The sequence below is a fragment of the Microcaecilia unicolor genome, chromosome 5 (assembly GCF_901765095.1).
Source record: "Microcaecilia unicolor chromosome 5, aMicUni1.1, whole genome shotgun sequence".
NCBI lineage: Eukaryota > Metazoa > Chordata > Amphibia > Gymnophiona > Siphonopidae > Microcaecilia > Microcaecilia unicolor.
The window spans coordinates 170,095,909-170,121,185 of record NC_044035.1 but is presented as its reverse complement, the minus strand read 5'-3'; the positions used below and the strand labels follow the sequence as shown (position 1 = coordinate 170,121,185).

Here is a 25,277-nt window from a genome sequence, read left to right as displayed (position 1 = left end):
GGCTGGTCACATGCTCTGATGGTGAAAATGCTGCTAAGGCAACTCAGATACTTAGTATATCCTGTTACAAAAGTGATTTACTGAGAAAAGGTATGGCAAGGACCAATTGCAAGCTTCCAGCACATATGAAAGTGACAGTCCCAATTACAAGTCTCCAGCCCATATGCAGCACCTATGATTTGTCCAGGGTAGAGGAGAGGTGGATGCTCACCACAGCCTATGAAAGCACGCTGCAGACATAGGAACTTTGAAAAACTAGGCATGGAGAGAGAGTTTCAGATCTGACCAAATGGCCTGTTTTTCCCTAAGGGGTTTGCTTTCCCCCCACCTTCGTACCTTCTAGAAACTAATTCTACTACTACTTATCATTTCTATAGCGCTACCGGACGTACGCAGCGCTTCACACTTGAACATGGAGAGACAGTCCTTGCTCAATAGAGCTTACAATCTAATTATGACAGACAGACAGTACAAGTAAGGGATAAGGGTTAGGACAGACAGGACATATCAGGGATAGGGGACAGTTGAAGGTTTAGGTTTAGGAGTTAAAAGCAGCATCGAAGAGGTGGGTTTTAGCCTAGATTTGAAGATGTCCAGAGATGAGGCTTGGCGTACCGGCTCAGGAAGTTTATTCCAGGCATACGGTACAGCAAGATAGAAGGAACGGAGTCTGGAGTTAGCGGTGGAGGAGAAGAGTGCAGATAAGAGAGATTTGCCCAGTGAGCGGAGTTCCTGGGGAGGAGTGTAGGGAGAGATGAGAGTGGAGAGGTACTGAGGAGCTGCAGAGTGAATGCATTTGTAAGTCAGTAAGAGGAGTTTGAACTGAATGCGGAAACGGATAGGGAGGAGAGGGCTAATATGAGCATAACGACATTGGCGGAATATTAGTTGTGCAGCAGAATTTTGAACAGATTGAAGAGGAGAGAGATGGCTCAGTGGGAGACCTTTGAGAAGCAAGTTGCAGTAGTCTAAGCGGGAGGTGATAAGAGTGTGGATGAGGGTTCTGGTTGCATACTCAGAAAGGAAAGGGCGAATTTTGGTGATGTTATAGAGGAAGAAACGACAGGTTTTAGCTGTCAGGTCTCTCTGGGAAATGTGAGCCCTTGGGCCGCTGTCACGGAGGTGGCAGCAGCAGGCAAAACCACCCAACAGGAGACAGGCAACCCTAAGATGGGCTGAAGTAGACAGGACATGAGTGGCTGGGCTGGAACTGAAGAGGCAAGCAACAAGGAATCCAGGAACAACATCCTACAGCAGGGTTCAGGCTTGAGAAGCAGGATACAGGAGCTACATACAAGCTAAGCTCAAGGGAATGGGAATGACAGATACGCTTGCCAGAGGAAGGGTTAGACTGGAGCTACAGTAGCTAACAGATAGAAAGGAGAGAAATGGCTGCAGCATCAGCCGCTAACCAACCTCAGACAGGGAGCAGAGCCACTGCACAGGGATAACAGAAAGGCTAGAAGCCCACAGAGAATAATACACACAGAAAGGCTGTAAACCCCCAGGCCGCAGTAATACAGCCAGAAGGCCTGGAAGCCCACAGATAAAGGGATATACACAGATAGACTGGAGGCCCTCAGAGCAATGGGCACAGAAGGGCTGAAAGCCCACAGAACAATAGACACAGAAGGGCTGAAAGCCCACAGAGCAATAATACCCAGAGCAGGAAAGCAAGAAGCCCACAGGTAAGTAATAGACTAGGCAGAAAGCCTACGAGCAATAATACCCTGAGCCAGAAGGCAAGGCCCACAGGTGATAGTAACTAGCAAAGCAGAAGGGCTGGAAGCCCACAAGAAAAGCCAAGGAAAGCTAACTGTGCAAACAGCACACTAACCTTGGGACCTAAGGCACTGCGTAGGCATTGGCAATGCAAAGGCACTGAAGACCAGAACACCAGTTCCTTAAGAAGGCCCTGACAGATGAGGTCACCCCTTCAGGCCACAGGCAAGGAGCATACAGAAGCCCAGAGACCTAACCCACACAGGTGTAGTCTATTGAGGTAATTAGTGTCAGGCGGAAGCAGCCAGCCCACCCAGCCTGAGACAGAGCTACCTCAGGAACAGCCCACTGAAGTACAGAGAGGCCCAATACACACAAGTGTAGAGTAGTGAAGCCATTAGAGCAGCCAGCCCACAGAGACAGAGATAGAGCTAACTCAGGAACAGTATACTGAAGCACAGAGAGGTTAAACCCACACAGGTGCAGTATACTGAGGCAATCAGCGCCATGCTGGAAATGGCCAGCACCCAGAGACAGAAACAGAGCCAACTCAGAAGTAGACAGAAACCAGCACAGACACTGATTCCCAGAAATAGGGTAAGTCTGAGGGTGGTCACGACCACAGACGTGACATTAGCAGTCTGTTGAATATGTGAAGCGAAGGAGAGGGAGAAGTTGAAGATGACCCCAAGGTTACATGCTGATGAGACGGGAAGGATGAGCGTATTATCCACAGAAATAGAGAAAGGGGGGAGAGGAGAGGTCGGTTTAGGTGGAAAGATAAGAAGCTCAGTCTTGGTCATGTTTAGCTTCAGATGGCAGTGAAACATCCAGGCAGCAATGTCAGACAGGCATGCTGAAACTTTGACCTGGATGCCTGCTGAGATTTCTGGTGTAGAGAGGTAGATCTGGGAGTCGTCGGCATAAAGATGATACTGAAAACCATGGGATGAGATCAGAGTACCAAGCGAAGAAGTATAGATGGAGAAGAGTAGAGGTCCCAGGACAGATCCCTGAGGTACACCAACTGACAGCGGGATAGAGGAAGAGGAGGATCCACCAGAGTATACGCTAAAAGTACGTTTGGAGCGATAAGAAGAAAACCAAGAAAGAACAAGCCTTGAAAACCAAGCGAGGATAGCGTATCGAGGAGTAAGCTGTGATCGACTGTGCCAAAAGCAGCAGATAGATCAAGAAGGATGAGGATAGAATAAAGCCCTTCGGATCTGGCCTGGAGCAGGTCGTTGGAGACTTTAGTAAGCACCGTTTCGGTTAAATGACGGGGGCGAAAGCCAGATTGAAGTGGATCAAGAATTGCTTTTGATGATAGGAAGTCGAGGCATTCATTCTTTCTTTCTTCATTCTTTCTTTCTCTGCTTTCTCTCTGTTCTGTGACCTTTGTATGAGGAACAAACTCCTCTTCCTTCTTTTTCTCTTCTTTATATAATTAGTCTAATTTCTTATAAATACCAGAGGTCCTGATGTTAGATTTTGTAAGTTTTGTTATAACTTTACAACTGATATCAGATGCTGTGATGGTGGGTGAGTAATTAAAGACTTTTAATTCTGATTCCTGTACAATTTTTTCTATAATATTTTGAGATATTTCATAAGCTTTTTAGAGAATAGCAAACCAAACGCAGCCTAGTACATCTGGCATAGTACTCAGTGGTGTCACCTGAGAAAGTGATCAGAGGTAATGAGCTCTGTCCACCTGTTCTGCTTCCTAAACACTTAGGGGGTAATTCTATAACTGGGCACCACAAATTTGGTGCCTATATGCAGTGCACCAAGTGCTAATTCCATAATGTTATCTACGTGCCCAGAGTCTGATATAGAACACCAACGTAAGCAGTCATCTACGCACCTACATTTAGGTGCACCTTCTTACACTATGTCAACAGCAGGAATAAATTTGTGTGCCTGAACACGGCACTTTAATACATAACTTACAGTATTCTGTAAGTTACATGTGTAAATGATGGGCACGCCTAAGCCCCACCCATGCACCTCCTCAGTGGCAGCCCTACCATTAGGCCACCTGAGTCGGGGGCCTCAGTCAGCAAACTTGTAAGGCAGTATCGGCCCCAACCCTTCCCTCCCCAACCCCCTTCCCCGAAATTACCTTTTTCTTTTCTTGTTTTTCAAAAGAAGAGACTCCCATAGGCTGTCCTGCTGCCGGTCCCGGACCCTTCTCTCTATTGCGGGCGGCCCGCCTCCGAGGAAACAGTAAATTACGTCAGAGAGGCGGGCCAGCTGCAGTAGAGAGAAGGAGCTGGACTGGCGGCAGAGCAGCCTATGGGAGTGGCTGCTGCTGCCGCCTTCTTTTTAAAAACAAGAAAAGAATAGAAAAGGTAATTTGGGGGGAAAGGGTTGGGGGAAGGGCAGGGGTGGCGGCAGCTCATTTTCTGCCTCAGGCGGCAGATTGTTTTGGGCTGTCCCTGCACCTCCCTCTGTGTAGGTTCCCTTTCATTTACACACTGCACGAGTTGTGTGCTAAAGTTATAGAATACCGATTAGCACCCACCTTGCACTTATGTGCATAACTGTAACAGTCACACATGCAACTGTTAGAATTTTATAACTTATCTGCACACGTGCTGGGGAATTCTATGAAAGGCATCTGAAGTTAGATGCTAATTAGGTGCCTGACGTTTGGCACTGAAACACGTTCTAACGCATGAAAGGCACTGAAATGGGGCTGAAACGGCAGATCAGCAAGAAAATTTACGTGCCCAGATGTCATCGCCTATAACTGCAAAGGGGGGCATGGCCATGGGACGGGCATGGGGAGAGCAGGAGCATTCCGGAAAATTGTGCACACTTTTACAGAATACCGTGGATGCGTGCCCAACTTACACACCAGGATTTACACCAGGTTTCAGCTGTGAAAGTCCTTGTGCCCAAAGCTGAGTGCAGAATTTGGCACCCAACACTATTCTACAAAAGGAGCTCATCCCGGAGCGCCCTTTGTAGAATAACGCGGGGCGCTGATTTTTTCTAGCACCTAAATTTGGGTGCCATTTACTGAACCTAGCCCTTGGTATATAAATATAGCTTATATAACTACAAAAGACTCTAGAACATATGAAAAAATCATTTACTTTTATTCACAATAAATATAAATTGTTCATACAAGCCTACATACCCTGTGATGCCTCACTCAAGACATTCACACGCTTCTGCTCTCCACCCATATACATAACAATAGAGTGCAACTATAAATACCTCTCGCAAAGATGATACAGTTAGTCATAGATCAATACAATGTATATATGTCAATTTAAAGCTCATCGATAACCCAATGAGCTCATCATAACACTGATTCTATGAATCATTTATAACCTGCCTATAATCTGTATCCATTGTCCTTTGTGTAGCTGAAACAGCTTTATAAAAGATACACCGTATGTATATGCATAAGTGAATTTGGATAATCGTCCAACCACATAGATGTTTCTTGTAGAAGACAAGTATCACTAAGAATGTCCAAAGCCCACAAATTGAGGGGGCTAGAAACGTGTGTCCAAGTTTGGAAACATCAAATCGCCGGTTCCCCGATGCTGATCGGCATTTCGTTTCCTTCCTCAGGAGGAACCATAGTAATCATACTACATCAGGCTGCACACCGAGTGGTAGTCGGCCGGACTTCCGCCCTGGAATTACACCACCGGAAACTGTATATAAATATAGCTGCCAAGATATAGAATGGGGGGGTTAAGGAATGCAAGAAGGATCTGTAGGGAACACACGCGGAGAACAATTCACGTACTTCTTGCCAAAGCCCAGTATATATGTATATGAGTAAATTCATGTCCGCCTTGCCTGTGGAATGTTGAGTGTGGGTATAGTGGAGTAGTTACGGGGGAGGGGTATTTTATGGGATGGAGCAGTTTGAGGGTGGTGGAACAGTTAGGGCTAGGTTTTGGGGGTGTGGCAGTTAGAATTTGGATGTGAGGGAGTTTGCACAGTGATAGCGCAATCACAGAGGGTGTTTTTAATTTTTTTAGTGGTGGAAGTTTGGGGGCAGTTGTGGTGGATAGTTTTTGGTTGGGATTGTTACAGAGGGCTATTTTTTGGAGGTGAGGCAATATATAGGTGGTGGTGCAGTTAGATATTTGGCTGTGATGGCAGTTTGTGAGGTGATAGGGCAGCTGCAGGGGGTAGTTTTGTGAGCTGGAGCAGTTTTCAGGAGATAGGATTTGGGGGTGGAGCAGATTTGGGGGAGGTGGGATAGTTATGGGGGTAGTTTTTGTGGTTGGAGGCATTTTTGTGGTGCCAAGACAGTTGCAGGGGTAGTATCTGCTGTCACTTATTGTGAAAAGCACTGAACCATCTGGGGGAAGGGGGCTTATTTCTCTGGAATCCTGGCCTGATCTAGCACAAAGAGGTTGAAGAAAACAGGAGACGGGGTGTTCTTATCTAGTCCATTATAAGGGCTGAAGCCAGAAGGTGGAGCTTGCTGGCAGTAGGCGGAGCTTTAGTTCACCCAAAACAATAGCAAACACTATTGAAAACAATAGCAAAAGATTATTAAAAATAAATGCATGATCCATTTGTAAAAAGTCTAAAGCTGTTCTAGTTGGATAGGCAGTGCCTGAAAAGGTGGAGGACAAAAGATTTTTTTTTTTTACTTATTTGACAGCTTCCCATATCTAGATATAAATATCATTAAATAAAAATTGAATATCACAAAAACAGCTTAAAAACATTATCATAGCTGATGGAAACAGCAGTTATAACCTCTGTATTTTGTGCTCATTTTTCTATGCTGTTCTAAACAATACAGATGGCAAAATTTCAGTGAGGACATCCTATTTCTTGATGGGTTCATCTTAACTGTTGTAATCTGCCTTGGGAAGCCTGGTGTTATAAAGACGGAATACACTGAAATTAAATGGAAGTAAAATTAAACTCTCCTTTCATTGGGGCACATGGAATCACATCTGCTTCTGTTTTGTAGAAGTTTACATTTCAGATTCTACTACTACTACTTAACATTTCTAGAGCGCTACTAGGGTTACGCAGCGCTGTACAATTTAACAAAGAGAGACAGTCCCTGCTCAAAGAGCTTACAATCTAATAGACAAGTGAACGGTCGGTCCGATAGGGGCAGTCAAATTGGGGCAGTCTGGATTCACTGAACGGTAAGGGTTAGGTGCCGAACGCAGCATTGAAGAGGTGGGCTTTAAGCAAAGACTTGAAGACGGGCAGGGAGGGGGCTTGGCGTAAGGGCTCAGGAAGGTTGTTCCAAGCATAGGGTGAGGCGAGGCAGAATGAGCAGAGCCTGGAGTTGGCGGTGGTGGAGAAGGGTACTGAGAGGAGGGATTTATCCTGTGAATGGAGGTTACGGGTGGGAACGTAAGGGGAGATGAGGGTAGAAAGATAGTGAGGGGCAGCAGACTGAGTGCATTTGTAGGTAAGAAGGAGAAGCTTGAATTGAATGCGGTATCTGATCGGAAGCCAGTGAAGTGACCTGAGGAGAGGGGTGATATGAGTATATCGGTTCTGGCGAAATATGAGACGTGCAGCAGAGTTCTGAACAGATTGAAGGGGGGATAGATGGCTAAGTGGGAGGCCGGTGAGGAGTAAGTTGCAGTAGTCCAGGCGAGAGGTAATGAGAGCGTGGACGAGAGTTCAGGTGGTGTGTTCAGAGAGGAAAGGGCGAATTTTGCTGATGTTAAAGAGGAAGAAGCGACAGGTCTTGGCTATCTGCTAGACATGCGCAGAGAAGGAGAGAGAGGAGTCAAAGATGACTTCGAGGTTGCGGGCAGATGAGACGGGGAGGATGAGGGTGTTATCAACTGAGATAGAAAGTGGAGGAAGAGGAGAAGTGGGTTTTGGTGGAAAGACGATAAGCTCAGTCTTGGGCATGTTCAGTTTCAGGTGGTGGTTGGACATCCAGGCAGCAATGTCGGATAAGCAGGCCGATACCTTTGCCTGGTATCACAAATAGATTACTCAGTTTTGAGCTTATTTCAGGGACAAGTGGTTTTATAAGTCAAAATAAAAATAAATATTTTGTATCATGCAGATCTCTCATTTGTTTAAACATAACTAAATGGGCTATAAGCCCCTAATGCAGTCCACTGGTTTTCTTATATTTTGTTCATGTGCTGACTTATACTGTGCCAAAACTGAAGACTCATCTCTTCTAAATGGTCGATAATAAAGGGAGCTCATTGTGAACACTATCCAGTGGCGTTCCTAGGGGGGGCGGTGGGTGCGGTCCGCCCCGGGTGCACGCCACTGGGGGGGGGGGTGCCACGCGCTGTCTGCTCCGCTCGTTCTGTGCTCTCTCTGCCCCGGAACAGGTTACTTCCTGTTCCGGGACAGAGGGAGCATGGAACGAGCAAAGCCGACAGGCGCGCGGCACCCCCCCCAGCAGGTAAAAATGCACCCGGGGGGATGTCGTTTCGCCGGGGGGGGGGGGGGAAGTGTTGCACACGGGGAGGGGGGGGGGGCGCATCGGCGATCCGCCCCGGGTGTCAGCTACCCTAGGAACGCCACTGACACTATCCACCCTAAAAGGTTGTTTTTTGGCTGTATGTGAGGAATCTATGATATTGAATAAATAAGTGTATGTTTGTGTCCCTCGTCATACATCCAAAGGTTATATAATCCTTTCAAGATAGCCAGTTAATTGTTTAACTTATTAGTGGAACATAACCACAGAAGCATGGTATGGTCACATTTTCAATGTGGTAATACTAGGGTCCAGCTAAGGAACAGGTTATTTTGAGTTAGTCTTCACTGGACCAAACTTGCTTTCAATGTGCCATCACCATCCAGCTGGATATGCACTGTCTTAAAAGGTGGAGGATAAGGATTTTTTTATAGCCCACATTATCCTAAGCAAACTCGGGTTCAATGTGGCTTACATTTGAAAATACAGAATAATAGAATTCAGTTATATCATGGGAGCAACTACATGGGTATGTATGAAACATTTAACAAAGATGAAATTACCATATATACCCAGCTGGGCATTTAAAAGTCTGTGTTTTAATGATGCCGCATGTTCAGAAATCATGGCCATAAGTATACACAATTATACAAATATTATCACATGCATACACCAGAACAGGCATAAGTACATATAAGTACATAAGTAATGCCACACTGGGAAAAGACCAAGGGTCCATCGAGCCCAGCATCCTGTCCACGACAGCGGCCAATCCAGGCCAAGGGCACCTGGCAAGCTTCCCAAACGTACAAACATTCCACACATGTTATTCCTGAAATCTTGGATCTTTCCAAGTCCGTTTAGTAGCGGTTTATGGACTTGTCGTTTAGGAAACCGTCCAACCCCTTTTTAAACTCTGCTAAGCTAACCGCCTTCACCACTTTCTCCGGCAACGAATTCCAGAGTTTAATTACACGTTGGGTGAAGAAAAATTTTCTCCGATTTGTTTTAAATTTACTACACTGTAGTTTCATCGCATGCCCCCTAGTCCTAGTATTTTTGGAAAGCGTGAACAGAAGCTTCACATCCACCTGTTCCACTCCACTCATTATTTTATATACCTCTATCATGTCTCCCCTCAGCCGTCTCTTCTCCAAGCTGTATAGCCCTAGCCTCCTTAGTCTTTCTTCATAGGGAAGTCGTCCCATCCCCGCTATCATTTTAGTCGCCCTTCGCTGCACCTTTTCCAATTCTACTATAGTACATCATGTAAAAGTAAACAAAAACTTCTGCGGAGTACATCCAAAATTTAATTTTTATTTTCTCATTTCCATTTTCCAAAATTCCAGACAGCAGATGTACAGATCAGCAGGACCCAAAATAGTCCAAAACAAGCAAAGTGAAAACAAACAACACAGTTTATGCCTCATTGTTTAACCACCCTTAGGATTCACTTTTGGGTTTAAAAAGCAAAACTATGTGCATGTAAGGACTGGATAAACGAATTAAAACAAAGTTTACAGCAACTGCCCTTTATATGTAATGCTTGGTATCAATAATGAAACAGTGATAGAATATTCACATAGTAAGCAGCCTGAGCCAACAGATTCATTTTCCCTTGAACATAATTAACTTTGTATGAACTTAACGGCTAATAGTGTGCTGAACTGGACAATGTTGGCACATTTAGACTGCCTCTCCTGTGAAGGAGAGCCCATTTCCACAAATGTACCATTTCCTGACACAGGGGGTAGGATCCTGTACCCTCCCTGCTTGTTGATATAAAACATTGCAACCTGTTTGTCTGAATTTGGATAATGTGGTTTTGGAGTCTATCTCTGGAAGCCTTTAGAGTGTTCCAAACGGCCTGTAGCTCCAGTAGACTGATTTGAAGATAAGCCTCCTACTGACCTTAAGTGTGAAGCCCAGCCACATGACCCCCCCCCCCCCCCCAACCTAGGTGGGATGCATCCATTGTCAACACATTTTGATGTAATGGAATTTGGAAAGGAAGTCCCAGAGTCAAATTGGATCACATTGTCCACCAGAGAAGGGTGTGAGCTAACTCTGGCAGGACGTAAATGACATCCATTAGGTTTCCCTTGGCTTGAGACCACTGGGAGGCTAACGTCCCCTGGGCTGCTTTCAAATTGAGCCGTGCCATGGGAGTGACATGTACTTTGGAGGCCATGTAGCCCATCAGTCTCAATATTTGCTGAGCTGAAACCTGAAGGCTGCTCTGGACCTGCGAGGCAAGTGCTACCAAGGTATCCGCTCTCGCTAGAGGAAGGAAGGCCCAAGCCTGTGCTGTGTCTAGCAGGGCTCCTATGTACTCCAATTGTTGTACTGGATGGAGACGGGATAATTTATGGCAAACCCCCGTAGTTGAAGCACCTTAATAGTCAACCACATTGACCTGATTGCCCCTTCCTGAGATGTGTTCTTCACCAGCCAATCATCCAGGTAAGGAAACACATAAACTCCCAATCTGCGTAGATATGCTGTGACTACCACCAGGCACTTGGTGAAAACTCTGGGGGCAGACACTAGGCCAATCGGCAGAACATGATACTGGAAGTGGTGTTTCTCCACTCAAAATCTAAGATACCTCCTGTGACTGGGAAGTATCAAAATATGGGCATAGGCATCCTTTGTGTCCAGAGAACATAGTCAATCATTTTCCTGAATAAGAGGAAGTAGGGTGCCCAGGGAAATCATCCTGAACTTTTCTTTCACCAGAAATTTGTTCATGGCCCTTAGGTCTAGGATGGGCTGGAATCCCCCCATTTTCTTATCACAAGAAAGTACCTGGAATAGAATCCCTGCCCCTCCTCCCCTGGTGGTATGGGTTCAACCACTCTGGCCTGCAGAAGAGCAGAGATTTCCTATACAAGTACTTGCTTCTGCTGAGAGCTGAAGATACTCTCGGTGGACAATTTGGAGATCACTGACGCCTATTTAGAGCATATCCATGGCAAGCTATTTGAAGCACCCACTGGTCAGAGGTTATAAAGGGCCATCTGTGGTGGTAAAAAGTGAGTCTCCCTCTGACCAGTAAGTCATCTGGAATAGATACTCTCTGCATGGCTATGCTCTTTTGGAGCCAGTCAAATGCCCATGCCCTGCTTTGACTGGAGAGCCAGCTGGGATTTCTGGGGCTGGGACTGGCAAGGTCTGGGACAGGGGCCCTGAGTCGCCTGAGTAGACCAAGCAGAAGGCTGGTACCTACGCCTTTGAGAGTAGTAGGACCTGCACCTCTGCCCAGTCAAAAATCTTGTTGAAAAATATAGAGGTTGCTGAGAGAGTGTGCAGATAATTATCAGTGTGCTTTTTAATGAGGTCAGTGACCTCTTCCACTTTCTCTCCAAATAAGTTCTCCCCTCAGCAGGGCACATCTGCTAACCTCTCTTAAAACAGCCTGTTCTAGGTCAGAGACATGCAGCTATGTGAGTCTGCGCATCCCCACACCCATTCCAGAGAGTCTGGACGCAATATCAAAAGTGTCGTAAGCACCCCTGGCCAAATAATGCCAACATTCCATCCTCTCGCCCTGGGGGCACTGAGGCAAGAGACCGTGAGCTCTTAGCTTGTTAGAGAGCAGATTCAAATACCAAAGAGTGGTGAGGCAACTGGGCATTCTTGAATCCGGGAGACTTCTGGATACAATAATGAGTATCCACCTTCTTGGGTGCTACCTGCTACCTGCACTGAGAGGGAAGATTTCCAGTTCCTCATCAGTGCATCCTTAAGGATAGGGTGCAATGGCACAGTGACCCTCCTTAGGAGAAGAGTTATAGCCCAAGACAGACAACATCTCTGCCCTGTGTGCCTCCTCTGTCTCTAAATTAAATGGGATGGCCGCAGCCATCTCCCTGACAAAACTAGTAAAAGAGAGGGCCTCTGGAGGAGATTTTTGTCTCTCTTGAGGAGGTGAGGGATCAGATGGGATACCACATGACTCCTCCTCTGAGAAGTAATGTAGATGCTCGTCTGATACCCATGAGCGGTTCCAGTCATACTTGTCTTCCTGTTGAGAATCAGGAGACTGAGTCTGCACTGGCCTTGACCTAGTGGAATGACACCCATGCTCCAAGGAGCGTCAAGGTGCAGCCTTTCCCTCAGACTCCGGGGAAGCTTCCTCCCCTGATGTCCAAGCGGGTACTGCCTGCTCAGGCCTCAGTTCCAATACCCTGCAAGGTGCTAGTGTCAATGCTCTGAGCACCGGCATTGGTGGAACCTCAGAGAGGGCCTGGGGCTGTTCCGCTGAGGGCACAAGCATACTTGATGACAGAGGGAGCTCCTTGCAGCAACTGTGCCAGTTCTTCTCAAAATATGCTCTGGAACAATTCATCAAGGGTAGGCTTCGGCAAAGGCTTGGGAGCCGGGGTGGAGGCAGCCTGCTAAGTAATCAGAGTCGAACCGGTGATGGGGACCTGGCCATTCGATGACTAGCGCACCGGCACCACTTCCACAAAGGGGGAGCGCTCCTCTTGATGCTGGTGCTTCTTGGTTATCAGAGAGTCTGATGCCCCAGTGATCCTGGGACCGTGCTTCGAGAAGGAATGATGTTTATGTTTCTCGGGCTTCCCCTGCTGCATAGAGCCTCAATCCCCAAGTGCCGAGGATGCCGCCGAATCAGAGCATCTCCCCAGTGTCGGGTCATTGAAAAAAGAATTTCGGCTAAATTAAACTCCTCAATCTTGAACAATTAAAAAAGGGGTAGCATTCAAATTGAGGTCGAGGCTGCAGTCTAACTGTGCAGCCACTTGCAAAAAATAAAGGAAACACAAAAAAGCCGAAAACAGGAGAAATAAATTAAAAAAGAAGATAACTACCCACATGAGAAGGCACTTGCGATAGCGAAAAGGTTTTGAAAACCACAGTGTAAGGAGGACTATGCAACTGCGTCCTCTCAGCTCTGCGGAAAAAAAGAGACTGAGGAACCCGCCCTCAAGTGTTGTGTGGGAAGGCACCACTCATTCATGGTGGGACGCTGCTAGAACTTTCTCTAGTCCTAGCAAATCAGTGCCTGCACCGGGGCTCCGTCAGATGATGTCACCCACATGTGGGAATAATATGGCCTGCTTGTCCACAGAGAAAAAGCATATTCTCCAAAGACCTAAATATACCTGCAGACCCATCAAACCACTAGTTTACATACAGCAAGGAGGGAGTGGAGGAAAGGAGCATGAAAGGGTATCTGGAGGGAGTAAGCAAGAAGAAAATAGTGTCAGAAGTGAGCAAATATGAAGTGAAAAGAGCCTTTAGAGATGAAGGAGGGAATGGGAAGAAGGGAAGAACAGGGAAGGGTAGAGATATGGTATGAAGGATTTGGGGGTTAATGAAAGATTGAGAAAGAGTGGGATGGGGACTGTAGAAGCTGGATTGAGATACTATGGAAATAGAATGGAGAGGAAGTAAAAGAGGGGAACTGGGAAGGTGGGTAGAAGTAAGAGAAGGGATGTGATGTCAGAAAGGGTTAAATGACAGGGAGTGTGCTGGGACTGGTGAGGGAATGAGAGTCAGAGAAAGGTAGACGATGGTCTGGCAGTGAATAGAGAGGAAGGCAATAAGGGATTAAGGAGTGGATGAAGGGGGAAATAGGATGTTGAGAAAGGAGACAGTGAAACTGAGGATTGGAGAGGAGAAAGGGATAAAACCTAACTGGGTTTAAAGATTGATACCAGACCTTCTTGTTCTATTTTCCCAACAGCAGATATACTGGTGCTCTGGGCCTAGTGTAATATTTAAAGTGCTGTCTTTTAATAGATATGGCTGTTGCAGTTTTAGTTCTGGGAGTTCCAGAGACACTACTGGTGTCTGTTGATCTCCCCATTCCCACCTTGACTGATGATCATCTGGTCCAAGCAGGTCCTGAGGAGAACTGCTGCTCCATGCAACACTCTCCTTCCTCACCCCTCACAACCACAGCACACTTGTTTAAAACATAAAAATGGTGGATGGAGCTATAATTCTGAATATCTGACCCAGTTGCCAAAAAAGCTTGTTCCAGTTCTAGCCTAGGCTATTAACCCTTCAGTGGGCCATAGGAAAGCAAGTACATCGGGTTCCCTGCCTCACCTCCACCCCACACCTGACCCCACTCAGCATCTCCCATTTCTCTTCTCTCCCTTCCCAACTGCTATCCTGCATCTCCCTTTTCTTTTCTCTAGCCTTCCCTCTCTCCCCTCAGTCCAGCATCTCTCTTGGAGTGCAGCTTATTGGCTTTATTTCTCACTAGCTCTTTGTCCTGAGCAGGTAAAAGAAGAGAAGGCAAAAAAAAAAAAAGTTACAACACATATGCCCCCTGCTGCAGTGACCATGGATGAGAGAATATTAGCCTGCCCAGAGCAACAGCTACCTACCTTACTCCCGATGCAACAACTCCAGCAGTTGCCACCCCATTTAGGGTTAGTTATGCATGAACTTAATGACATCCCATTGAAGTGACACTGATGGCCTGATGCAGCAATATGACCTCATCAACATGTGCATGTCTAACACCAATTTGGTAGATGTGCATTTCAAAAGCTGACATATTCTAATCCATAAACAGAAAATAAAATTCTATTTTCTATTTTTGTGGTCCAGTCATTTTATCTTTCTAATCACATTGATCCCAGTTTCTTGTTTCTCCTTTTCTCTGTCTTCTCTTAACTGTTTTGCCAGGGTCTCCTTGTCCATTTGGCATTTCTCTCTCTCCATGTCCACCATCCATTTCCCCCCTGCATCCCTATCCAGCCTATCCAGAACCTCCTCTTTGTCCTATCTTCCTGCAACATTCAGCATTTCCCCTGTCCAAGCATTGCCATTGTGTCCTTAAACTCCTTCCCCATTTCCAGCTTTTCCTCTTCATTCTGTCTGTTCCCCCCTTCCAAGTCCAGCATCTCTCCATCTCTTTTCCTTCCCTTCTATTCCCTCCCCAGGGCATGCATCTTTCCCTCTTTCCTCCCCTTCTCCTCCCTTCACCTAGGGGTCCAGTATATATTCATCTTACTTCCCTCCCATCCCACCTCCCCACTAGTCCAGCATCTCTCTCTCTCTCTCTTCCTCTATCCCTTCCCCAGTCTCAGTATCTCTTCCTTTCCCCCATCCCCAATGGTCCTCGGCCTTTCTTCCTCCCCCCGGGTCTTGCAAAATACACTCCTCCTCCAGCTAATCCAAGGCCTTCTATCTGAAACGTTCCTCTTCTTTTGATGCAATTTCCTGTTTCCGGTGGGGTGGAGTGCATCAGAGGGAAGGCCCTGAGCCTACACTATCTATGCCTAAATCTATCCTTGTTCGACAACTGTGTGTGATGAGAAGTGCAGATACAGAATATCTTCACAGACTAATATAAGGCAACCAGATTCATCTGTGGATGATGACAGTAAATCAGGCTTGGTTTATATCCAAGATTTATTTTTTTTAGATATATTCCAAGGGTATTTTGGTGCAGTCAGAAAAACAGGAGTACAATTGTTACTAAGGAGCCTTGAGGTTCTTGGCATAAAACCAGCATCTTTTGTAAGATGTCTTTAACATTCATGTTACCTCCTATTACCATCACTGCAGTACAGAGAGACTAAAACATATCTATAAGGTGCATTTTTCAGCAAATTTATAATTTGAAACTTCTGCTCCCACCCTTCCCACTCTACTCCCTCAATTCATCGCATCTCTGAGAAGAATTCTTAGATGAAGAATTCAAAATGTATCTCGTTAAGTGCACTCACCCAAAATGCTGGATCACACAGGGTAACATGGCTGCCAACTGGTCCATGGTGGGATATTGGTACCTGGAGTTGAGAGGAAAGGTACAGAGGACATTATATCAAGATGGAGATGGAAGGCAGGAAAACTGACAATCTAAAGTAAGTAGATGTGTATTATAGGAATTGACAGCTGGAGAAGGGTCCTGAATTTTACAGCAGGAATAAATTGTGCCCAAGAAGGCCCAGTTGGTTAGGGGTCAGAGACTTCCTTAGTTTGCAGGTAAAGATAAGAGAGAGATGGTACTGCAAAGGTATCTGAGGACATGCTACCTACCCTTGTGGGAACTGTGAAGCTCCTGCCTGCTGTCCAGGTGCATCCACATGGCAGACCACAAAGTGCTTGGTGATCTCCTGCATGTCCTCAAAGTTAAAGAAGGTGTTGAAGCATAGCTTGTCTGCAAAATAAAACAAAAAACAGGGAAAGTCAAAAGGGAACCCAGATTTGGATAAGACGAGTAATCAAATCTTAAAATGCAAAATTCAAAACCTTGAACAAACTTCCATCAGAGCTGGTATGAAGTATCCTACAGATGTTCAAGCTCTGGGGGGAAATTTTCAAAATGACTCCAATGTAATAAAGTGACTGAGAAACCTAACTTTATACTCTGCTGCATAAGTATCGTTGGTTGGAAAAAAAAAGAGCTAATATTGTCTCCATGTAGGTCACTAACCAGCTCATTTTCGAAAGAGAAGGGCGCCCATCTTCTGACATAAATCGGGAGATGGGTGTCCTTCTCTCAGGGCCAGCCAAATCGGCATAATCAAAAGCCGATTTTGGCCACTCTCAACTGCTTTCCGTCACAGGGACTGCCAAAGTTCAAGGGGGCGTGTTGGCAGTGTACCGAAGGCGGGACAGGGGCGTGGTTAAGAGATGGCCGTCCTCAGCCGATAATGGAAAAAAGAAGGGCGTCCCTGACGAGCATTTGGACAACTTTACATGGTCCCTTTTTGTTCACGACCAAGCCTCTAAAAGGTGGCCCAAACTGACCAGATGACCACCAGAGGAAATCGGGGATCACCTCCCCTTACTCCCCCAGTGGCCACCAACCCCCTCCCACCCAAAAAAAATGTTCTAAACATTTTTTTCCAGCCTCTATGCCAGCCTCAAATGTCATACCCAGCTCCATCACAGCACTAGGCAGGTCCCTGGAGCAGTTTTTAGTGGATACTGCAGTGCACTTCAGGCAGGCAGACCCAGGCCCATCCCCTCCCTACCTGTTACACGTGGTGGTAAATGGGAGCCCTCCAAAACCCACTGTACCCACATCTAGGTGCCCCCCGTTACCCTTTAAAGGGCTATGGTAGTGTTGTACAGTTGTGGGGATTGGGTTTTGGGGGGGGGTTGGGGGGCTCAGCACACAAGGTAAGGGAGCTATGCACCTGGGAGCAATTTGTGAAGTCTACTGCAGTGCCCCCTAGGGTGCCCGGTTGGTGTCCTGGCAGGTGAGGGGGACCAGTACACTACAAATGCTGGCTCCTCCCATGACCAAATGGCTTGGATTTGGCCGGTTTTGAGATGGGTGCCCTTAGTTTCCATTATATGTGAAAACCGAGGTTGGCCATCTCTAAGATCGACACAAATGTTGAGATTTAGCCGTCCCTGACCATATTATTGAAACGAAAGAAGGCCACCCATCTTGTTTCGATAATACGGTCGGGTACGCTTCTTTCCGGGGCCGTCCTTAGAGATGGGCGCCCCCGTTCGATTATGCCCCTCCACAGGATTTAGCTCATGCCTTTTCAGCGGTATTTCCCTATTCCCAGAGGGCATACATTCCATAAGTATCGCCATTATGGGACAGACCTAAAGTCCATCATGCCCTGTATCCTGTTTCCAACAGTGGCCAATCTAGTTCACAAGTACCTGGCAGAATCCCAAAAGAGTAAAACAGATTTCATGCTGCTTATTCCAGGAATAAATGGTGGATTTTCCTCCCAAGTCCACCATAATAATGGTTATGGTCTTTTCTTTCAGGAACTTGTCCAAACCTTTTTAAACTCTGCTACACTAACTGCTTTTTCCATATTCTCTGGCAACAAATTCCAGAACATAATTACATGTTGAGTGAAGAATTATTTTCTCATATTTGTTTTAAATGTTCTACTAAGCAGCTTTATTGCATGTCTCCTAGCAATTCATGTCTACCCGTTTCATTCCACTCATGAGTTTATAGACCTCTATCATATCACCCCTCAGCTGTCTCTTCTCCAAGCTGAAGAGCTCTAGCCTCTTTAGCATTTCCTCAAAATGAAGTTGACCCATCCCCTTTGTCATTTGGGTTGCCCTTCTATGTACCTTTTCTAATTCCACAATATCTTTTCTAAGATGTTGTGAGGGAGTGAGTGGTATAGCGGCAGGGGTACATAAGAAAATTCCCTCACTGAGGTTGCAGTTTAGCCACATTACAGCAAGTGGCACTAAACCTGCCATGTCAGAGGGGCAGGGCTCATGTCAGGTAATGGTTAAATGCTCTGGAGCAGAGTGGATTAGGGAGGCCTCGAGGCAAGATGTCTCTAGGAGCAAGGCCCCGATACAGAGGTCTTCGAGAGAGAGAAAGAGAGAGATCCCGAGAGCAGAGATCTTCTGGAGGGAGGCTTCACAGGAAAGAACCCTCCCGAAAGTGTGGCTGGGCTGCAGTACCTGTGGGGAGAGTCCCAGTTAAGTGAAGGGTGGCCCTAGCTCAGAGGTTTGCACCCTATAGAAGCCCAAAGAGTGCATGAAAGAGGAACTGAAGACTGCAAAAGGTAAAAGTGTGTCTTTATTTGAAGTGAATATTCTGGGCCCTGAGCGTCCTAGCTGGAGTCAGGCCTGGACCTAAGGATGAATAGTTGGAACCATACTGAAGAAGCTAGTCATGTTAAGAGAAAAGGGAGTAAATGTGATTGTTGGAGAAAGTAAGCCTAAGAAAAACAGACTGTTTTGATTTAATTATTTTCCACTAATAGAGTTTTCTTTGACTTTATACTGAACTCTGCGCCTGTGAGGTTTCCATGCCTGTCCATCACTCATGTTATCATAGATGTGTTGACCAGAACTGTACATGATACTTGAGACGATTCCAAGATGGCACTCTGATCGGACGCACCTGAGTTTGCTTTCGAGGTAGCTCCGCTGTTCAGCCTCTTCGCTACCGCCGTAACCTCGTCTTTTCTGATGGGGAAACGGAGGGGGAAAGTTAAGGAACATCCCTCGGTTCCTGAAACATCTTTGGCGTGGCGGCAGACGACCTTGCAATTCCCGAAGCAACAATCGGGACCCCGGGGAACTTCGACCCCTTCTGCAGTTCTCGATGCGTCGGCGTCGATTGAAAGCGCCAACGGGGCTTCCCTGAGCCCTGTGGAGCGCATTGCTCCGCCTCAACCTGGAAGGGAGTTGCTGACAGCCCAAGCAGTGACGGATACCGAAGGGGTTCAACCTAATATGCCAGAGGGAAGGTCTGCAGCGACAGAGAATGGACTCCAACCAAGAGAGGTATTAATTCAATCAGCACTACAGGTATTTCCTCAAGATATTGTTACTAGACTGTCTCAAGTAGGGGCTCAAACTCAAACCCTCCCTGGTGCTAGCGGCGTGGTTAGACCAGCAATTGTGACATTAGAGTCACTATGGGACATGGTTTACAACATTCAAACCTCTATGCAAATCACACTAAAAGAAAATACTGACAATATAAAAACTCTTTCTGAAGCTGCGCTACTCCAAGCACAAGTATCTGCACAGCAATCCTCGAAACTGGAAAATGTGAATACCAAGTTGCAAGAAATGGGAACTTTAGAAACTGCATTGGTTAAGGATAACAATTTTCTGCATAAACGAATGGAGTATTTGGAGAATCAGGCCAGGAGACTTAACCTTAGGTTTCTTAACTTCCCTAAATCTCCTCTAATTCCTCCTGTTGAAATGGTAAAAAAATATATGGTGGATATTCTTGGAATGGATAAGGACTCGTTACCCCCCATAACATGGGCCTATTACATCTGGAACCCAAAGGGGGGCGATGGAAACCCCCAGTAGTGGGAGATGGAATGAATCTGACTTCATTCCTCGAGAGTTCACTGGAAATTATTACCCAGAGGTCTACTATGCTGGTCACTTTTGTTTTGGAGCCTGATCGCAATGCTATATTAAGACTTTCCTTAAGACATTTAGAAAATCTGTTTATGGGCTCAAAGATCCGTATTTTCCCAGATCTCTCAAAACCTACACAAACTAGGCGCAGGGCCTTTTTGGAACAGCGTCCTAGAGCGTTGGCATTGGGAATAAACTTCATATTACGATTTCCTTGTACATGTAATTTACTGCTTGAGGGTAAACAGTTTCAATTTGTGGACCCAAAACAGTTAAAAGAATTTCTTGATGCTAGAGCAGATAGATATGAATGTTGTATGCCCTCCATAAACAGCAGGCTAGGGTCGTTAACCCGAGGTAGCAACCATTAGATTATTTTCTTATATACTTTATGTTATCTATGTTTCTGAATTCTTGGAATCAAATTTTTCTTAATTTGTGGAATTCCTGATTGTAATGCCGATTGCATACTCACAGTTTGTAGTGAAATGTTGAAATATATTAATTAATAAAAAAAAAAAAAAAGAACTGTACATGATACTCGAGGTGCGGTCACACCATGGAGTAATACAAAGGTATTATAATATTCTGTTTTGTTCTCCATTCCTTTTCTCATAAATCCTAATGTTCTATTTTCTTTCTTAGCTACTGCTGCACACTGAGCAGAGGATTTCAACGTATCATCAACTAGATCCTTTTCTGGGGCAGTGACTCCTAATGTAGAACCTTTTATTGTGTAGCTATAATTTGGATTCTGCTTCCCTACATACATCACTTTGCATTTGCTCACATTAAATGTAATCTACTGTTTGGAAGCCCAGTCTCCCAATCTCATAAGGTCCTCTTGCAATTTCTCACAATCCTCTTGTGATTTAATAACTTCAAGGTTCATATTCAAAGTGATTTAACTAGCCAGAAATGGCTCCTGTCCGGTTAAATCACTTGTTCAACGCTATCCACTGATAATCAGTGTCACTTAACCGGTTAGTACTGCTGACTGCTAAACTTAAGCTGACTATTTTGTGAGCGGGCTGGGGCAGAATCGGCACTTATACACTTAAGTCCGGATGTTCAGCATTTAACCACCTAAGTTTAGCAGTTAAATTGGACCACATAAAAGTCAGCCCTATCTTCCTTCGGTGTCACTTATGTGGTTAAGTGCTGAATATCGCACTTAACTGCATAAGAGATAGCCAGCTGCATAAACCCTGATATTTAGGGCCAGTGCCCGGACATGGCCCAGCATTGAATATCCAGGAATAACACTGTCAGTGGCTAAAAAAAATGCTCACTAATGGCAGCTGAATATTGACCCCTTTGAATAACATGTCGTCAGCAAATTTGATCACTTCACTCATTATTTCTATTTCCAGATCATTTATAAATATGTTAAAAAGCAGCAGTCCCATACTATTTACCCCTTCTCCATTGAGAATACTGACCATAACTAGAGCTAAACTTTAGTAAAAGACCCCCACTGTTCTTCACAGCCTCTGTTTATTTATTTCCAATTTATTATACCGCCTTTAACTGGCAAAACAGAACAAAGTGGTGTACAATCTTAATATTTATAAGAAAAAATAGAACTACAATGGTCAACAGGAAAGGTATCATTCATAATAACATACCCACAAAACAGAGAACTTGGCAAACAGTCAAACAGAATAGGGGCAGGTGGGTAGCACACCCAAGCATCAATCACCTCAGCCTGAATATGCCTGCTGGAATAAGCACCTCTTGATTTCTGCCTTAAAATGTTTAATGGAAAGTTCCCATCAGATTGTCAAAGGCAATGAATTCCAAAACACAAGGCTGTAAAAAAGAACGCACAATTTTATTTATTTTTATTTGGATTTGCTCACACCTTTTTCAATAGCAGCTCAAGGTGAGTTACATTCAGGTACAATGGGTACAATGGGTATTTCCCTGTCCCAGGAGGGCTCACAATCTAAGTTTGTAGGTTCTACTTTAAAATCTGCTCTATCTCCTTTTTAAATGTTAATAACAGCAGCCTTGTTCCACTCTGATTAGGGTGTAGCCCATCTTCCCAGAATAGACTCCACCTTTCCCAGAATCTTGCCCAGTTCCTAAGAAATCTAAATCACTCCTCCCTGCATCGTCTCATCCACATATTGAGACTCTGGAGCTTTGCCTATCTCTTGGGTCCTGCGCATGGAACAGGCAGCATTTCTGAGAAAGCTACTCTGGAGGTTCTGGATTTCAACTTTCTATCTAAAACCCTAAATTTAGCTTCCAGATCCTCCCTCCCACATTTTCCTACGTTGTTGGCACCCATATGTACCAAGAAAGTGGGTCCTCCTCAGCACTGCCTCAAATCTTATCTAGGTGATGTGTGAGGTCCACCACCTGTGCACCATTTAATTTTCAAAAGGACAACTATGAAAAAATGAGGAAAATGGTTAAAATGAAGCTAAAAGAGTCTGCCACAAAGGTTAAGGCCTTTAAATCTGGCATGGACGTTGTTTAAAAATACCATCATGGAAACCCAGACTTGATGTATTCCATGTATTAACAAAGGTGGAAAGAAGGGCAAATGACAGCCAGTGTGGTTAAAAGGTGAAGAGAAAGGGTTGATAGAGAAGTAAGGGGGAGGAGCAAGATGGCGTCCTAGCTGTGCTCACGGAAGCTGCCGAATTGTTTGTTGGCAATTTTTATCTTTTTCCTCGATTTCTATTATGCCCCATACTAAAAGAAAGGGGACGACAAAAGTGCAACCGCCAACTGCACTAACGTCGTCCCCTAACCAGCAGACATTAGACCGCTTCGTGAGAAGCCTACCTTTCGGTTCCGGTTTGGCGAGCCCCGCGTTGGCCGACAACGAAGGAGCGACGTCGGCTAGGGGCCTCGATACCACCTTGTCGCCGCCGACGCTGAACCCGCCTCCTTGTCCCGCAGGTTCCAGAGTTGAGTTAGAGGATCGAGCGGACTCCGAGGAGAGTAACGACTTATCCTTATTTGGCGGTTTCTCCCCTGGAACAGCGGTTGAGAGTGTGCTGGAGCTGGAAAAGCCCCAGGAGGTTACAATGGAAGCTATTTGGACTGCGCTCCAGAGACTGACTACTGAAGTTGCCAAATCTACGAGAGAAATTTCTACAGTTGCTAGTAAGTTGACTTTGATGTCAGAATCTTATGAAGAAATTAAAAGAGAATCTGCTATTCAATTTGCTACAGTAAAAGAAGAAATTAAAACTGTTAAGACAACAGTAGATTCTCTGGTTAATGATAAACTTTTCACTGCTCGCAAACTAGAGCAGATAGAAAATTATAATCGACGCCTCACGCTTAGGATGTTGAATTTTCCTATTTCACCTGCTTTAACTCCTCGAGATTTTCTGAAAAAATATCTACAGGAGACTTTGAAATTTTCCCCTGCTGACATTCCACCCTGCAATAAAGTTTATTATTTACCTAATGTGAAAAAACAAGGAGAAGACTGTCAACCTCCAGTAATAGATATTCAGAATTTAACAGCCCTACTAGAAGATTCTATGATAGAAATAACTTCAAGAGGAACTCTTATAATATCAATGGTATTCGAACAGGACTTGAATATGATTATGAAAAAATACTTTAAATATTCGTCAGCCCTGTTTTGTGGACAGAAAATATGGGTCTACCCCGATGTTACCAAGATAACGCAGCAGAGACGAAAACAATTTCTTATACTTAGAGAAGAAGTTAAAGCGTTGGGTGCAATATTTACCTTAGCATACCCATGTAAATGCATAATTCGAATGTCTGGCATTAAATATGTTTTTTTTGAGCCCTCTCAATTGAAAATATTTCTGGATGCCAAAAATCCAACTAGCTGAGTAAGAAGAACATTTGATATCAGCAAATATAAGTTAATGGAAAATAAGATCAGGACTATGCCAATTTTTGTCAAGTTTTCTTTTCCTTTCTCTTTTTAGAGTGACAAATCTCCTTAAGTCTGTTTGACTCCTCCCCCTTTCTTTTTTTTGGTGGTCTAAGGAAGAGAATTAAGTTAAATATTTTTGACATATATGTTAGAATGGAAAGTATTATATATATTTTGATTTTCCTTAAATAATTCTCTGTATTGCCTTACAAACTGGATTTGTTTGTATTATCATTTAAAATTAATAAATATTAAATAAAAAAAAAAAAAAGGTGAAGAGAAAGAAGCTACTAGAGCCAAAAAAGCAATGCCAAAGGTCTCCAGGTTAGTCCGTGTGCAGTGAAGCACTTCTGCCTTGTTCATAGTCTGTGTGCCTGTGGGCACTTCTGCCTTGATTTCTTGTTGCTTTGTCCTTAGCCTGTGTGCCCTGGGCACTTCTGTCTTGATTCCTTGTTTAGGGTGCCTGTGTGCATTTCTGCTTCTGTTCTTCTCGGACTGTTTGTGTGCTAGGTTCTGCCTTCAGACATAGTTCTGTTGTTTGTCTGTGTGGGTCAGCTTTGTATCCTGCTTGTGTCTGCCCTGTTTGTCTTCAGCTCCAGTTCCTGCTAAGCTTGTTTGAGTATCCGGAATCCTGTTCCAGTATCCTGTTCCAGCCAAGCTTGTTTGAGTATCCTGAATCCTGCTTGAGTATCCTGAATCCTGCTCCAGTATCCTGTTCCTGCCAAGCTTGTTTGAAAATCCTGAATCCTGCTTGAGTACCCTGAATCCTGTTCCTACCAAGCTTGTTCCAGTATCCTGTTCCGGCCAAGCTTGTTTGAAAATCCTAAATCCTGCTCCTACCAAGCTTGTTCCAGTATCCTGAATCCTGTTCCAGTCAAGCCAAGCCCGGTCCTACATCCGGTTCCTGTCTAGCCAAGTCCGTCCCAGCATCCGGTTCCAGCCAAGCCAAGCTTGTTAGTCCAGTCCTGCTTGGGGGGTTTTGTCTCCTGCTGCCGCTCGACGACAGTAGGCCAAGGGCTCACGTTGTTCCACAGTTTGTGACTCTTTGTTTAAAGCCTGGGACCGTGACAATTAGAAATTGATTATCGGACAGAAAACAAAGGAAAGGGTTAAATGGCTATTTTTCTCAATGGAGGAGGGTGAATAATGGAGTGTCACAGGGATCTGTACTGGGACTGGTGCTTTTTAATATATTTATAAATGACCTGGAAAATGGAACCACGAGTGAGGTGATTAAATTCACAGATGCACAAAACTATTCAAACCTGTAAAAACACATGTGGACTGTGAAAAATTGCAGGAAGACCTTAGGAAACTTGAAGACTGGGCATCCAAATGGCAGATGAAATTTAATGTGGAAAAATGCAAAGTGATGTACATTGGGAAGAATAATCCGAATCATAGTTACCTGATGCTGGGGTCCACCTTACAAGTAAGCACTCAAGG

The 25,277-nt window shown here is 45.0% G+C and overlaps 1 protein-coding gene across 3 annotated transcripts in view; it reads right to left on the bottom strand.

Moving 5' to 3' along the window:
• The window catches only part of NDRG4 (NDRG family member 4), a 372,584-nt gene that overhangs the window by 112,992 nt on the left and 234,315 nt on the right, over positions 1-25,277 (bottom strand). For all 3 annotated transcript variants that reach the window (XM_030203589.1, XM_030203590.1, XM_030203591.1), the window contains 2 exons: positions 16,157-16,277; positions 15,844-15,906 (listed from right to left, as the gene is read on the bottom strand). In XM_030203589.1, the coding sequence (XP_030059449.1) occupies positions 15,844-15,906; positions 16,157-16,277 (184 nt within the window). The remainder of the gene's footprint in view (positions 1-15,843; positions 15,907-16,156; positions 16,278-25,277) is intronic.